This window comes from Doryrhamphus excisus, chromosome 14, assembly GCF_030265055.1.
Source record: "Doryrhamphus excisus isolate RoL2022-K1 chromosome 14, RoL_Dexc_1.0, whole genome shotgun sequence".
In the NCBI taxonomy this organism is placed as follows: domain Eukaryota; kingdom Metazoa; phylum Chordata; class Actinopteri; order Syngnathiformes; family Syngnathidae; genus Doryrhamphus; species Doryrhamphus excisus.
The window spans coordinates 18,948,782-18,961,909 of NC_080479.1; the positions used below are offsets into that span (position 1 = coordinate 18,948,782).

General features: G+C 41.3%; 1 protein-coding gene across 4 annotated transcripts; it reads right to left on the reverse strand.

Annotated features, from left to right (window-relative positions):
• Nucleotides 1-347: 347 nt before the first annotated feature.
• On the reverse strand, nucleotides 348-13,128 carry LOC131101700 (uncharacterized). 4 transcript variants are annotated; one of them, XM_058047038.1, is made up of 13 exons: nucleotides 12,777-13,128; nucleotides 12,577-12,645; nucleotides 10,639-10,663; nucleotides 6,793-6,879; nucleotides 6,577-6,722; nucleotides 6,378-6,497; nucleotides 6,264-6,303; nucleotides 3,684-4,497; nucleotides 3,496-3,619; nucleotides 2,333-2,398; nucleotides 1,110-1,211; nucleotides 828-1,029; nucleotides 349-761 (listed from the first exon to the last, which is right to left on the reverse strand). In XM_058047038.1, the coding sequence occupies exons 1-13, from the start codon at nucleotides 12,834-12,836 to the stop codon at nucleotides 502-504; spliced, it is 2,115 nt and encodes a 704-aa protein (XP_057903021.1). In that variant the 5' UTR covers nucleotides 12,837-13,128; the 3' UTR covers nucleotides 349-501. The 4 variants fall into 4 exon arrangements, with proteins under 4 accessions (XP_057903022.1, XP_057903021.1, XP_057903023.1 ...); XM_058047040.1 differs by lacking the exon at nucleotides 10,639-10,663 and having other exon boundaries at nucleotides 12,777-12,849; XM_058047039.1 differs by lacking the exons at nucleotides 10,639-10,663; nucleotides 12,577-12,645; nucleotides 12,777-13,128 and having other exon boundaries at nucleotides 348-761; nucleotides 828-996; nucleotides 6,793-7,291.

A 13,128-nucleotide genomic window follows, 5' to 3' on the forward strand; every position in this document is an offset into this window, starting at 1 on the left:
GTTTTATATATAACTAAATAATGTACTTTTATGTTCCTGTAATTCTGATTATATTGTTTTGTACAATTGAAGTTTGTAATAAAATATTTTTTAAAAATAATAACAAAATAATTAGTTTTATTTACATATAATTTCCTTTTTAAAATAAATTCCTGGAAATGCTGAGAATTAAGCTTTACATTTTAGCATGCCATGAATTTATATTAACATGCAAAAATATAATCTCTGCATTTTCCAGCTATTTATAAAAATATAATAAATAAATAAATGCATAAATAAAAAATAAATTAGAAAATATATATATATATATATACACATATATATATATATGTTTATAAAAATAAACCACATGAACAATAGCTGCCATGGGAAATATTTATTTAATTTTTTTCAGTCTTCAAGAAACCTTTGTCACAAACAACAAACGAGCTGCTTAAGCAAGACAAAAACATGATGGTAGATGCCATTTATACCATTTAGTACGTACAATTTGGTGTACTACTACTTCTCCTGCTGTTTTCTTGACACTAGCTCCAGGAGAGTGGAGGTGAGTTTTTCTAGGCTCTTGGAGTACTGAGGGCCACGGTTCATCAAGACTCCTCGTTCCATGTCGTGAGGCAGCGGCGGGCGCTGGTCAAAATACCCCTGGGAGACAGGTCGGCGGTCATGGTGCGCCGCGGTGTTTTCCTGGAAACGCTGGGGATGCTGCGCTAGCTCGTCCGGATGACGTGTTGGGTACATCTCACGGGAGACGGAAACGTCTGAAGGAAAAAAAAGAAACGTTGGTTGACGTGTACCTAATGTTGTGGCCATTGGGTGTAAAGTACCGTCATAGCGGCTTCTGCCGGAGGCAGTGGGCTCGCCGCGCATACGATGCTGGTAGTCTTGCTGCCCGTCGTGCACGTTCGTCTCGTGCGTCCTCCACCCTCGTTCCCGGTTGTCTTCCTCTGTGCGTCTGAAGTCGGAGTCTCCCCAAGGCGTCCTCCTGTGCTGGAGCTGTGTGGACATCTGCGGAGTTGGACTCTTTTGCTGTATGACAGCACATAAAGCACAGATGTCATGTTTGAAGAAAGCCAATTGGGGTTTCGGGGAGGGGGGGGTTAACATACCTCATTTTTCTTTGATTTTAAAGCCTTGAATTCTTTCAGAAGGCTGGTCAGTTTGTTCTTGAGGAAAGTGGCTTCTTCCACGTTCTCAATTTCAATGTCGTTCTGATGGAATAAAGACAGGATGAAGTCAACGCTAACACAGGCGTGTCCCAACGTTTTCCTGCCAGGGCCACATCGTGAAAAATGGAAAGATGCAACCTTGCAAAGCAACCCTTGTAGAAGTACTAACATGTTATATACTGTATATTTCAAGAACAAAAAAATTATAATTTTACAAATTTATTCTGGTAAAACTGACACCTGTTTTCCCATTAAAAAATAATTTATTTTTCTTCATATTATTTCTTTATTTGGCTGAAAAAAATCAACATATTTTGAATTTCTTTTTGTAAATGTTCTTCTTGTAATATTTGGACTTTTGAAATCCCACAAATGAATTTTTTTCCCAAGCAAAATTTCCAAAATTGACAAATTAATTTTTTGTCTTTCTCATATTATGACTTTTAAAAATGATGTCTTTTTTCTATGATATTTCACCTCTATGCTACTAAAATGACATTATTTTTCCTCATATTACATGTTTATCTAACTTTCCTTGATATTTTTACTTTATTTTTGACTTATGAAGTTACATCTGTTTCCATTGCTGCACTTTCATTTTTCCAACTATTTCAACTTTATTGTTTAATTATGACTTTATTCCCATAATTCATTCTCCTAGTATTACAACCTTTTTCCTCAACCAAAAGTCTTAAAAGCTTTTAAAATGAAGTTTTTCATCATAATATTGTGGATATATTTTCAGTTTGTTTCTGGTTAGAATACAACTTTTTTTCTCTAATTAAAAAAATATTTTTTCCCACTTTTCTTACTTCTATTTTCTCTTTTCGTAATATTTTGACATTATTCCCATATTGTACCATTTTCCAAAAATGACAACTTAATCTTTGTTTGGTTTCTCATGATATTATCACAAAAAATTAGCTTTTTTCAGCTTCATGCTACTAAAATGACATTGTTTCCTCATAGTACTACTTTAGTCTTGTGAAATGAAATGACAACTGTTTTCTTAATATTTTATTCTGGTAAAAGAGCCGCTTCTCTACATTTTTGCTCATAGCGTTGTTTTGTTAAATTATATATTAGAATATGCCACGGGACGGACTTCTGCCACGCCCGGTGTAATTAGAAGCTTGAGTGTAACAAATAAATGGAACTCCTACCAGCATATCGAAGACGGTTTCCTTCTCAGCGCCGTCATTCTGGAGGCTGTCAGAGTGACCCGAGTCCTAGAAGGGCGAAGGCGTGAGGTGAAAAGCGGTACAAGGTAAGCGCTACATATATTGCTATGAAAACGTTTGGGCACCCCTGGTCATGTTCCAGATGTTCCTTTTTGTATCCTTCCCCTAGACCAGGGGTGGGCAAACTACGGCCCGGGGGCCACATCCGGCCCGCCAAGTGTTAGAATACGGCCCGCCCGTTCTTTCCAAAGTATTTCATTTAAACTTAATGGGGTGACAGGGCCTTCTCCATTGCTGCCCCCACCCTACTGGAACTCTTTGCCCCATTCGCTGCGTGTTTACCCTGACCTTCCCTGTTTCAAAAAACAACTAAAAACCCACCTCTTTAAATCTGTTTTTAATGTCTAACTTTTTATACTGGCGGCACAGGGTCGTGTGGTTAGCGCGCAGACCTCACAGCTAGGAGACCAGGGTTCAATTCCACCCTTGGCCATCTCTGTGTGGAGTTTGCATGTTCTCCCCGTGCATGCGTGGGTTTTCTATTGGTACTCTGGTTTCCTCCCACATTCCAAAAACATGCTAGGTTAATTGGAGACTCCAAATTGTCCATAGGTATGAATGTGAGTGTGAATGGTTGTTTGTCTATATGTGCCCTGTGATTGGCTGGCCACCAGTCCAGGGTGTACCCTGCCTCTCGCCCGAAGACAGCTGGGATAGGCTCCAGCACCCCCCGCGACCCTCGTGAGGAAAAGCGGTAGAAAATGAATGAATGAATGCAACCTGGGATCATGATCATAATTCCAGGTGGACTGTTACGTGTAAAATGTATAGTATGCCCCACCCCCCCCCCCCCCCGTCAATTTTGTTAAATTAATGCGGCCCGCGAGTCAAAAAGTTTGCCCACCCCTGCCCTAGACTATAATGTTGAACGATCTTTGCTCTCAGGTCATGTGACAGTTGTTTTGAGGCTACCAAGGTGCTACTCTTCAGAGCCTCCTTAAATACCCTTCCTCATGATTGGCTTCACTTGTGTATGCAGGTCAAAGGTCAATGAGCTCACCAGACTAATCATGTGTTCCAATAATTAGTCTACCCAAAAGTTTTCCTACCATGGTAAGATGGGTCCTTATTTTGGGGTTGGCTACCTGTGATTCCAAGAAGCGGTCGGGACGCCGCATGGGACCGCGGGTCTCGGCTTCAAACGCTCTGCCACCTGGCCTGGAATGAGCTCTCAGCTGGGGGTCTGGGGGCCCATAGCCGGTGTTCAAACTGTTGCCAAAAAAGGGGTCAAAGGTTAGGAGTGAAACAGCGACGCGGGTAAGTGGCGACTTACATCTTGTGCGCCACTTCCACTTCCTCAGCCGTGGCGTCTGTGAAGCGACTCTTCCTCTTTCTTTTGCCGCACGCCTCACCGCCACCGCCATCGTCGTTGTCGCCGGGCCACTTCATAAAGCGCCTGAAAGGCTCCGGGATGTCCGAGATGCTCCGGGAATCCTCTCTCGGCGTCTGGGCGGGGCCACTCCAGCCCGACGGCGCGGAGTTGGAAAGCAGCTCACCTTGACGGACTTCGCCGTGTTTGTAATCTCTGACCTGTCGGCGTGGCGTTTCCATGTGCGGAAGCGAGGGAAGGTTCCCCGCGGGGGGCTCCGGAATGCTGGAGCCCAGCCTCAATCGATCCCCGATGGTGTTCACGCTTGGGTCATGTGACCAGCGGTGCTCATCTTCTTGATAGCTGGGATGCTGGTAGTCAGAGGAACTCATATGCTTTACATCCTCCTTCGTGTTCGTCTCCAGCGGGGTCCGTCTGTAAGGAGGGGCCTCGTCTGGGTACCGTTGGGACCACCCGCCATAGGGCACCTGCTCCCTGGGGTCCACGCCTCTTGTCTGCGATTCCTGCTGACGGTAATCCAGGTCCCGTCGCCTGCTGAGGTCCCTCTGCCAGTCGTCCTCCTGGTACATGCGTCTCTCGGCGTCGGGCCCGCGGGCTTCAGCTGGGGGGAAGGAAGTCCTGTGAGAGTGGTCCGGGGGCAACATCCCGTGCTGCGACTCCGGGAAGTCCTGGCGCTTGGGTGGACCCTGCGGGAGATCCAGTTGGAACAAAGCCTGGGGGTTCTGCGGGTTGCCGTTCTGCCTTGGTCTTGGGGGCGCTACGCAGAGAACAGGACATTAAATGGGACTATGATGCTTTTCTATTATTGGCACACTGTGACATCACAGTGACCCCCAGACTTCCTTATATGGGCATGCCCGGGTACAAGTTAGCTGTACAAGCTGAGTGGGACCAATCGCAGCGGAGTGGGTGTGTCCAGAGGCGGGATGTGGATGGAATAAATTCAAACAAAGCATTTCGGAAATACAGCTAGAATAGATGCAGATTCTAGAAGATCTAGAAAGCTTTCTGGGTGGGTTATTGTGTGTAGTTGTTTTTTTTTTTGTAAATGTTTTTCTTGTAATATTTGGACTTTTGAAATCCCACAAATGATTTTTTTTTCTCAACCCAATTTTCAAAAATTGACACTCATTATGACTTTTAAAAATTATGTCTTTTTTCCTATATTTCACCTCTATGCTACTAAAATGACATTATTTTTCCTCATAATATTACATGTTTTTCTGACTTTCCTTGATATTTTGACTTTATTTTTGACTTATGAAGTTACATCTGTTTCAATTGCTGCACTTTCATTTCGCCAAATATTTCAACTTTATTCTTTAATTATGACTTTATTCCCATAATTCATTCTCCTGGTATTAAAACAATATTAAAGAAGTGGCGAAAGCTGATCCAGGTCCAGGACTCCAGCCCCGAGTGTATATATATATAGTATATATATATAGTATTTTACACGTAACAGTCCATTTTTACACCTATATTTTTACACATATTTTACATGTAAAAGTGTCATGCAATCTGCTATATGTGAACTTTGAAATCATTTATTTGATGTAAAGTGTATTAGAAATTAAATGTATTATTATTATTGTTATTATTATTTTTATTAGAATTACTATTGTTATTATTATTAGTTATAGTAATTTTATCATTATATTATATAATATATTATAATTATTATTTATATTATATAATATATTATTATTATATATTAATAATAATAACAATAATATTGTTTATTATTATTTTTAATAATAATAATATTATTACTATTATTATATTAATATTATTAACAACAATATTAATATAATAATAGTAATATTATTTTTAACAACATTATTATTGTTATTATTATTATAATTTTTACTATTGTTATTATTATTAGTTATAGTAATGTTATTATCATTATATAATATAATATATTATAATTATTATTTATATTATTATATAATATATTATTATTATATATTAATAATAATAACAATAATATTGTTTATTATTATTTTTAATAATAATAATATGATTACTATTATTATATTAATATTATTAACAACAATATTAATATAATAATAGTAATATTATTATTAACAACAACATTATTATTGTTATTATTATTATTATTACTATTATTGTGCTTGTGCTCCTTTTTCCAGGAGCATTTTGTAAACAACAGACCACATCAAATAACGAAATTGATAAAGCAGCTACCTCAACCATCAAAACGTTGTCCCAAGCCACAATGCCAGGTTGTATGTTGAGTTTAAATCAAATACTTTGGAAAGAACAGGCGGGCCATATTGAAACACTTGGCGGGCCGGATGTGGCCCCCGGGCCGTAGTTTGCCCACCCCTGATATAGGGTAATAGGGGTGTTTTCATGTCTGGAGAGCTCTTAAAAGTGGATTTAGAAGGTAGTAACCAGGTTGGTTTGCAATGCGTTAGCAGGTGGTGGATTTCTGGCGTAACACAAAAAAAAAGACCTCATTCCATACAATTGAGGAGGTTCTCCATTTGTATTTACCTGACATTTCTTGCCCCACGTTGTCCCATTTCTTCAAGAGCTTGGAAGACAAAGAAATGTGTTATTTTTTTGTGGCTGCGGAACGATAAATAGACTTAAGATTGCGTGTCCAACCACGGGATGTCCGCGTCCATCCTGCCTCTCTATGATCTCAGCTCGGGTGCGTATCATCTTCCCCCCTTGCGCCATCAAAGAGTCCTTGTCCCACGTCACCAGGTCTGGACGCTTGGACTCCTGCATGCACAGAAGCAGATGTTTGGATTTAGGATGTAAAAAAAAAAAAAAAAAAAAGACGTCCATCTTGTTGCGGTACCATGTATTTCTGCCTGTGTTTCCGCCCAATGATGTGACTGACTATTTCAGGCAGGTGCGCGGTGGTGTTGCACAGGATGCACGTGTACTTGGGCCCCAGGTCGGAATTGGGCGTGTGTCTGTACACTTCCTCCACATAGTTCAAGCCTGGGAGAGCAGAGCGGAGAGATTACTTTTGGGGGAAGAGCTGCCGGAAAGCGTCCGATGTGTGACTCACCGATGATGGGCTCGTCCAGCTTCAGGTAATCCAGGTAGTGTAAAATGTCCTTAAACATCGGAACGCTGCGTTCTCGGACACCGCCGCCTGAGGGAGTCAGAGAAAGGAACATTAAAACAGAGCGGAGGTAGGATGCATTCTGTGCTACGTTAAAAAGGCCTAGACCAGGGGTGGGCAAACTACGGCCCGGGGGCCACATCCGGCCCGCCAAGTGTTTGAATACGGCCCGCCCAATCTTTCCAAAGTATTTCATTTAAACAAAAAAGAGACACAAGCACATAATAATAATAAAAATTAAAATAATAATTATTATTATATTATTATGATTATTATATTTATTATATTAATGCTAATTATTATATTAATTATATATAATAATATTGTTATATTTGCATATTTTACATAATAATAATATAATAATATAATAATTATTATTTTAATTTTATTTTAATTATAATATTTTATTATTTTTAAAATATTTAAATATAAATATAAAATAATAAATAATAATAGCAGATTGCATGACAATTTTACAGATACAATAATACCAGGTGGACTGTAACGTGTAAAATATATAGTCCCCCCCCCCCCCCCGGAAATTTTGTTATATCAATGCGGCCCGCGAGTCACCCCTGGCCTAGACGTCTTCTTTGGTTGACTGTGACAGGATACAGTACATCTATGCTACTTAAAGGGCTTAAAACAGGGGTCTCAAACACACGGCACTAGTTTGAGGCCCCCGCCTTGATATGAAAGTTTAATGTTTTAGTGCGGCCCGCGCAAGTTTCATATGGATGCCGTATGGTATCATGTACCCAGAAAAAATGATTACGTTTGATTCATGTTCATGTTAAAGGTTAAGTAACTGTTAATAGTTATCCTCCCTATCTGTGTGGAAGTGGTAAGTTTTTGGCTATTTAAGTTGAAAGGAAATAACTTGAAGGCTACCGTTTAGGTCGCTAGCTCTCTAGTTTGCGAGTTAGCATGTGTCTCAAGACCCTGCAGTTGCGCAATATGTTGTAAATAAAAAGAGTATAAATGTGACTATTGTCATGTCTACAGGGCTCTAATAATGCTTTGTTCATTTTAATCGGAAAAAAATCATTTGTCTACCCACCAACTATATGTGGTTTCTTAAGTTTTTATTATTTGCCGTTTTATTATTATTATTATTATATTTATTTATTACTGATTGATTTTCTTTATTCTTGATTTGTTTATTTGTCATCTTATTTTGTGCAGAAAAATAAAAATTAAGATATTTGAGAACAGTGGAATGTTTTATCAGAGCTTTTATTGTAGAAAATCGGAACCAAAGCACTGAAAAAGTTTGTATATTTTTCTGTTTTTAATAAATGAGTTTTGTTTTTTTTTTCTCTTTAATTGCCATTGTTCCCTCCCCGCACTCACAAAGCCATAAATATGCCCCACACTTAAATTAAACAATAAAGTAAAAATTGTCTTTTAGTAGCATGCAGCTGAAATATTTATTTGAAAAATATTGTAATTTGTGGAAAATTTGATTGGAAAAAGTTTCTGATGGGAATGAAAATATTAAGGGAATAAAGTTATATTATTACAAAAATAACACTGAGAAAGAAAAAGTAGAAATTAAAAAATAAGAGCAAAAATGGGGAAAGCAGAGAATGAAGCTGATATTAATAATAATATTATAATAATTAAAAAATATAAAATAAAAATAAATATAATATAATAATAATATTCATTCATTCATTTTCTACCGTTTTTTCCTCACGAGGGTCGCGGGGGTTGCTGGAGCCTATCCCAGATGTCTTATAATTATAATATAATATAATAATAATAAGATTTTTCACCTATACGACAAAGCTTTTCATGAAATATATCCAACTTGTTAGCATAATTACATGTATCAAAGTGAAAAAGTCGCATCCTTTCCTTTTTCACTACAAAAAACCCTTTGGACCCCCCCTGCTCCAGAGCAACCAGCGCTAGGGTCAACCACGTGGATCGTCTGGACTATCGGAGAAGATGTCTCCAAGCCGCATGATCCATTATCCACGCGGCTTGATTGCTGCCATTCCAGTAAGGACTTACCATCGTATATTAAAACGTCTTCACCGTGCTGTGAGTTTTGAGGCGAGGTTGGAAGAAAGCTGAAGGTAGCTGCTGCTGCTCCCACAGGAAGTGATGTCAGTATCAAGTACGTGCTACGTATTATTCATCAAATTACTGACTTGGGGTGAACGAGCTGCAGGAAAAACTGCCTACATTTTTTTGGATAAAAGATCTGAATGAGTGCAAACGCTGAAGGTCTCCACTGTATAACGGCTAACTAAAGACGCTTTAGGATTGTTTCTATTCCGAGTGGAATCACCCAACTTCTTGATGCATGCTTGGCCGCAACAAAAGTATTGCACCTAATCATTCCTTGCAGGCCTTCGATGATCAATGATCAATGGGCAAGATCAGTGAGTTTGAACGTTCTGCACAGCCAGCAGATTAAGTTTAGGTCGTTGTTGAGCGACGGAGAACGTCGTCAAAGAAAAGCGCAAGAGTCGGAAGGTTGCCGACTTGTGTCGGTCACGGCTTGGAAAACCGTCGCCGACAGAGACTATGACGGTGGTTTGCAATCCAAGCTGCTTGGACTACATCCGTAATGGGTCCACAGGGCTCGTCTCCATCATCATCATCAAGATAGTCAAGTCCGGGTGGCAAACTGTGGCACTGTGTCTAGTTGAAACACTCCAGGAAGAAGTGCTAGCTTTCAGCCCACGGCGGTAGAAAAGCCAACAAGGAACGTCTGTTGATCGGTCCACTTCCGGGCAACAGATCGGGAAAGAGACGGTGTTTGTTCAGTGTCTTGTTCATGATCCATAAAAGTCATTGGCGGGATCCATTGTTCTGTAGCGCACCTCAGACTGGCACAAAGACAATCCAGGTTTCAGGTTTCCTGAACCTAAAATACTCCAAAGCTGGTGGAAAGGCTGCGACGGAACGCTTGAGCAGGCAAAGCTGAGGTCTTCTTGTCACTGCCACCTACTGGACTGGGGGTGCAATGCGGATACTTTCCTTTCCTAATCCGGGTTCCCATTTGCTAAATGTTCCAAGCTGTGGTGGAAAGGCAGACAACGGACTGGGTTTGTTGACCAAAAAATGCTCCTGGTGTTTTTGCCAAAAGGGGGCGGCAAATCCTCCGTCCATCTTCTTCCACTCATCCAGGGTTGAAGGAGAGAACCTAAGACTTCCTTCTCCTCGGCTACTCCGTCCTGCTCCTCCCAGGGAGGTCCCAGGACAGTTGTGAGACGTAGTCTCCTCAACCTCGTTGTGAGTCTTTCCCCAGGCATCCTCCCGGGAGGCATCCAGGACGCGGTCTGAACACCCGAGCCACCCAGTCCGTCTTCTTTCAATACGGAGGAGCAACAGCTCCATTCAAAGTTCCTCCCGGATAACAGAGCTTCTGACGCCCTACCTGAGGGGGTGCCCAGCCAATCCCCCGGAATGGAGGAATTAGATGATAGCGAGACGGGGGCCAAAATGAGCTACTGTATTTACTGTGATTGGTCGGTGTGGGTCCGTGGAGCTGCTGCGGCGTGGATTTCATGAACTTGACCTTGACAACGCCGGCTGACAAGACCCGTTTTAGGGAAGAAATGCTGCTTTCTTTAAAATGACTTAGGGTGAGGTGATGGGGTGTGGCAACTCCAAGGCGGTTCCTCTGTAGATGTTGGTAAAAAGCCATCAACAACGACTTACCGTCAAGGTCTCTACCTGTCTCTTTTCTACCATCTTACATAAGAAGAGTGAGCTAACATTACGTGAGGCCATCACAGCCTCCAAGGGCCTGAAGACGGAAGGTGTACTTACCCGCGGCAACAACGGCTTCCTCTTTCTGCCGGGAATGAAAGGAGAGCAACAAGTCAATGAGTGCACTCGTGAGACATCTTAAACAGCCGATACTGGAAGAAAAGGGAAAGATCTTTATTTTGTCACATGTACAAGGTTCAGCCAAATGTGTCTGCGTTTAAACAGCAATGGGCGGGGACCGGATCCGGATGCGGGTCCTAGGTCAGCATCGTGGTCCATGTGTGTGAGCGACCCTGGAGGCTGTGTGGGTGAAGTGTCTTTAACCAATGACACAACGGTAGTGACTGGGCTGGAGGAAGGAGGATTCAAAACAGGAAACCCTACGGTTACGGGTCCAGTCGCTCTACCGCCTGAGCTACCTACCGACCTCCCAAAATACTACCAAAACACTAAAACCAGTACGACTTGAGCTGGGGGTCAATCTGTTTAGAGGCGCGTTCCATGTGTTTGGCACCTATTGAGACGTTCAAAGCACCAACGGCTTCATTGTCCGAATGAATCACATGACTGCTTTGTGAGCCAATCATCTCAGCAACTGACCCTGATCCTCCTTCGTCACGTCCCATCTCAATTCGGCCAGGTTGAGACACGCAAATTGTAGCGCCAAAACAACATTTCGTAAACACAGTAAAATATTTGTGGCATGTTTTAAAAAATAATATCAACAAAAACGACTGCAATCAGACAACGAAAATAGGCTGCACGGTGGAAAAGTGGCTAGCATATTGGCCCCACAGTCGAGAGAAGGGGAAGAGAAGTTGGAATCTCCGTTGGGCATGGGTTTTCTCCGGGTACTCCGGTTTCCTCCCACATTCCAAAAACATGCTAGGTTAATTAGCCACTCCAAATTGTCCATAGGTAATGAATGTGAGTGTGAATGGTTGTTTGTCTATATGTGCCCTGTGATTGGCTGACCACCAGTCCAGGGTCCGAAGACAGCTGGGATAGGCTCCAGCATACCCTGTGACACTAATGAAGATAAGCGGTACAAAATGGATGGATGGAATAACAAAACAATGCAAATGTTTAAGAAACGCTAAATAAATTCGGCGCTACCTGTTCAAATCTACAGACTTTTCCTCGTCTCTATGGCGACACAGGAATATTCTTTTGTATTTTACTCGCTATTTGTCCGTCCCACAACGTTATTCCTCTCTCCTACAGCGTCCACGTCAATCACATGCGTCACAACACATGATGCAATTTATATGATGATGTCATGGTGACACCACCCGCCACTACATAGATGGCAGTCCTGTCGGAAACACTGCAAGTCCTCCATGTTTGCAGGTAAAGACACAGTTTTAGGAAATCTTCAACATGAGAAAGGTTCTCCCATAAGAACAAGGGTGAAGTCAAACACTCAAAGACATCAGTTTGTTGACAAACAACACCAACCAGAAGAATTACCCGGCTGGGTTGGGGGGTAATGACCCAGAAAAGGGAAAAGGTGTCCATGGAAAAGAAGAAAAAGCAGAAGAACTGCTTCCAAAATGGCCACATATTGTCTTCATCAGGTGACTATTCTTCGCCTGGGTGCCAAGAGCTGATAGCCAAGGAGGTTTTAGCAATGTTTGCATTCAGGAAGCAAAAAGAGTGATGTAGAGAACCCTATCTGTTACGTCACTGCTGTTCTATTGAACATGGTGCCAGGGTAAGAAACTGCTTTGTTATTATCTGCACCTGCATGAGGACCTCCACGGATTAGTTGCTACACAAAACCAATGTAATCATCTTTTTTTTTTTAGCCCAAAGAGACATTTAAATGCACATGTTCTTATGTCCTGAATGCAAGCGTTAAAGTGGGCATCAATACCTACCAACCACCATTCACCCTATTTACACAGCAATAACCGGAAGCGGTCGCCCAAGCTACAACACATTTGGCTCACGTTTCCAGCAGATATTTCGCAGCTTATCGTATCATTTTTATCGTACCTTTAAATGTCCCTGCGTCGTCAGGTGTATCTTATACAAACTCAGGCCCCTTGCGGATTTGTCGCACACCTGAGGATATTAAAAAAAAAAAGGTTGCGACATAGCATAGCTAGGACAAAGCTTGCGACATAGCATAGCTAGCACAATTGGTCAAACACCAAGTTCTTTTTTTTTTGTCAAGTCACGGTCAGCAAACTCACCGTGCACTCGATGAAATCCGTCGCCGAGTCGTCTTCGTATGGAGTTTCCAAACTGTCCATTGTTGGTCAATTTGACGGGGAAACGTTATGTTTTTTTTCTTTACGGTTAGCTTGGTTAAGCTAGGTTAAGCACAATCAAAACTTGAGCAACCGTTACGAGCTGGATTCGAGCTAGCGCAGATAGCAACGCAATTGAAAGCCCGTTCGTTCGCTTAATACTTATTGATAATAATAATTTTGATGTGTAACTGTATTGTTTATATTTAAACAATTCTATTATATTTGTTCTATTAATACCGTTCGTCCACTTACTGTTGCTACTTCCGGTTAGGGCTACGTCAACAATAGCGAC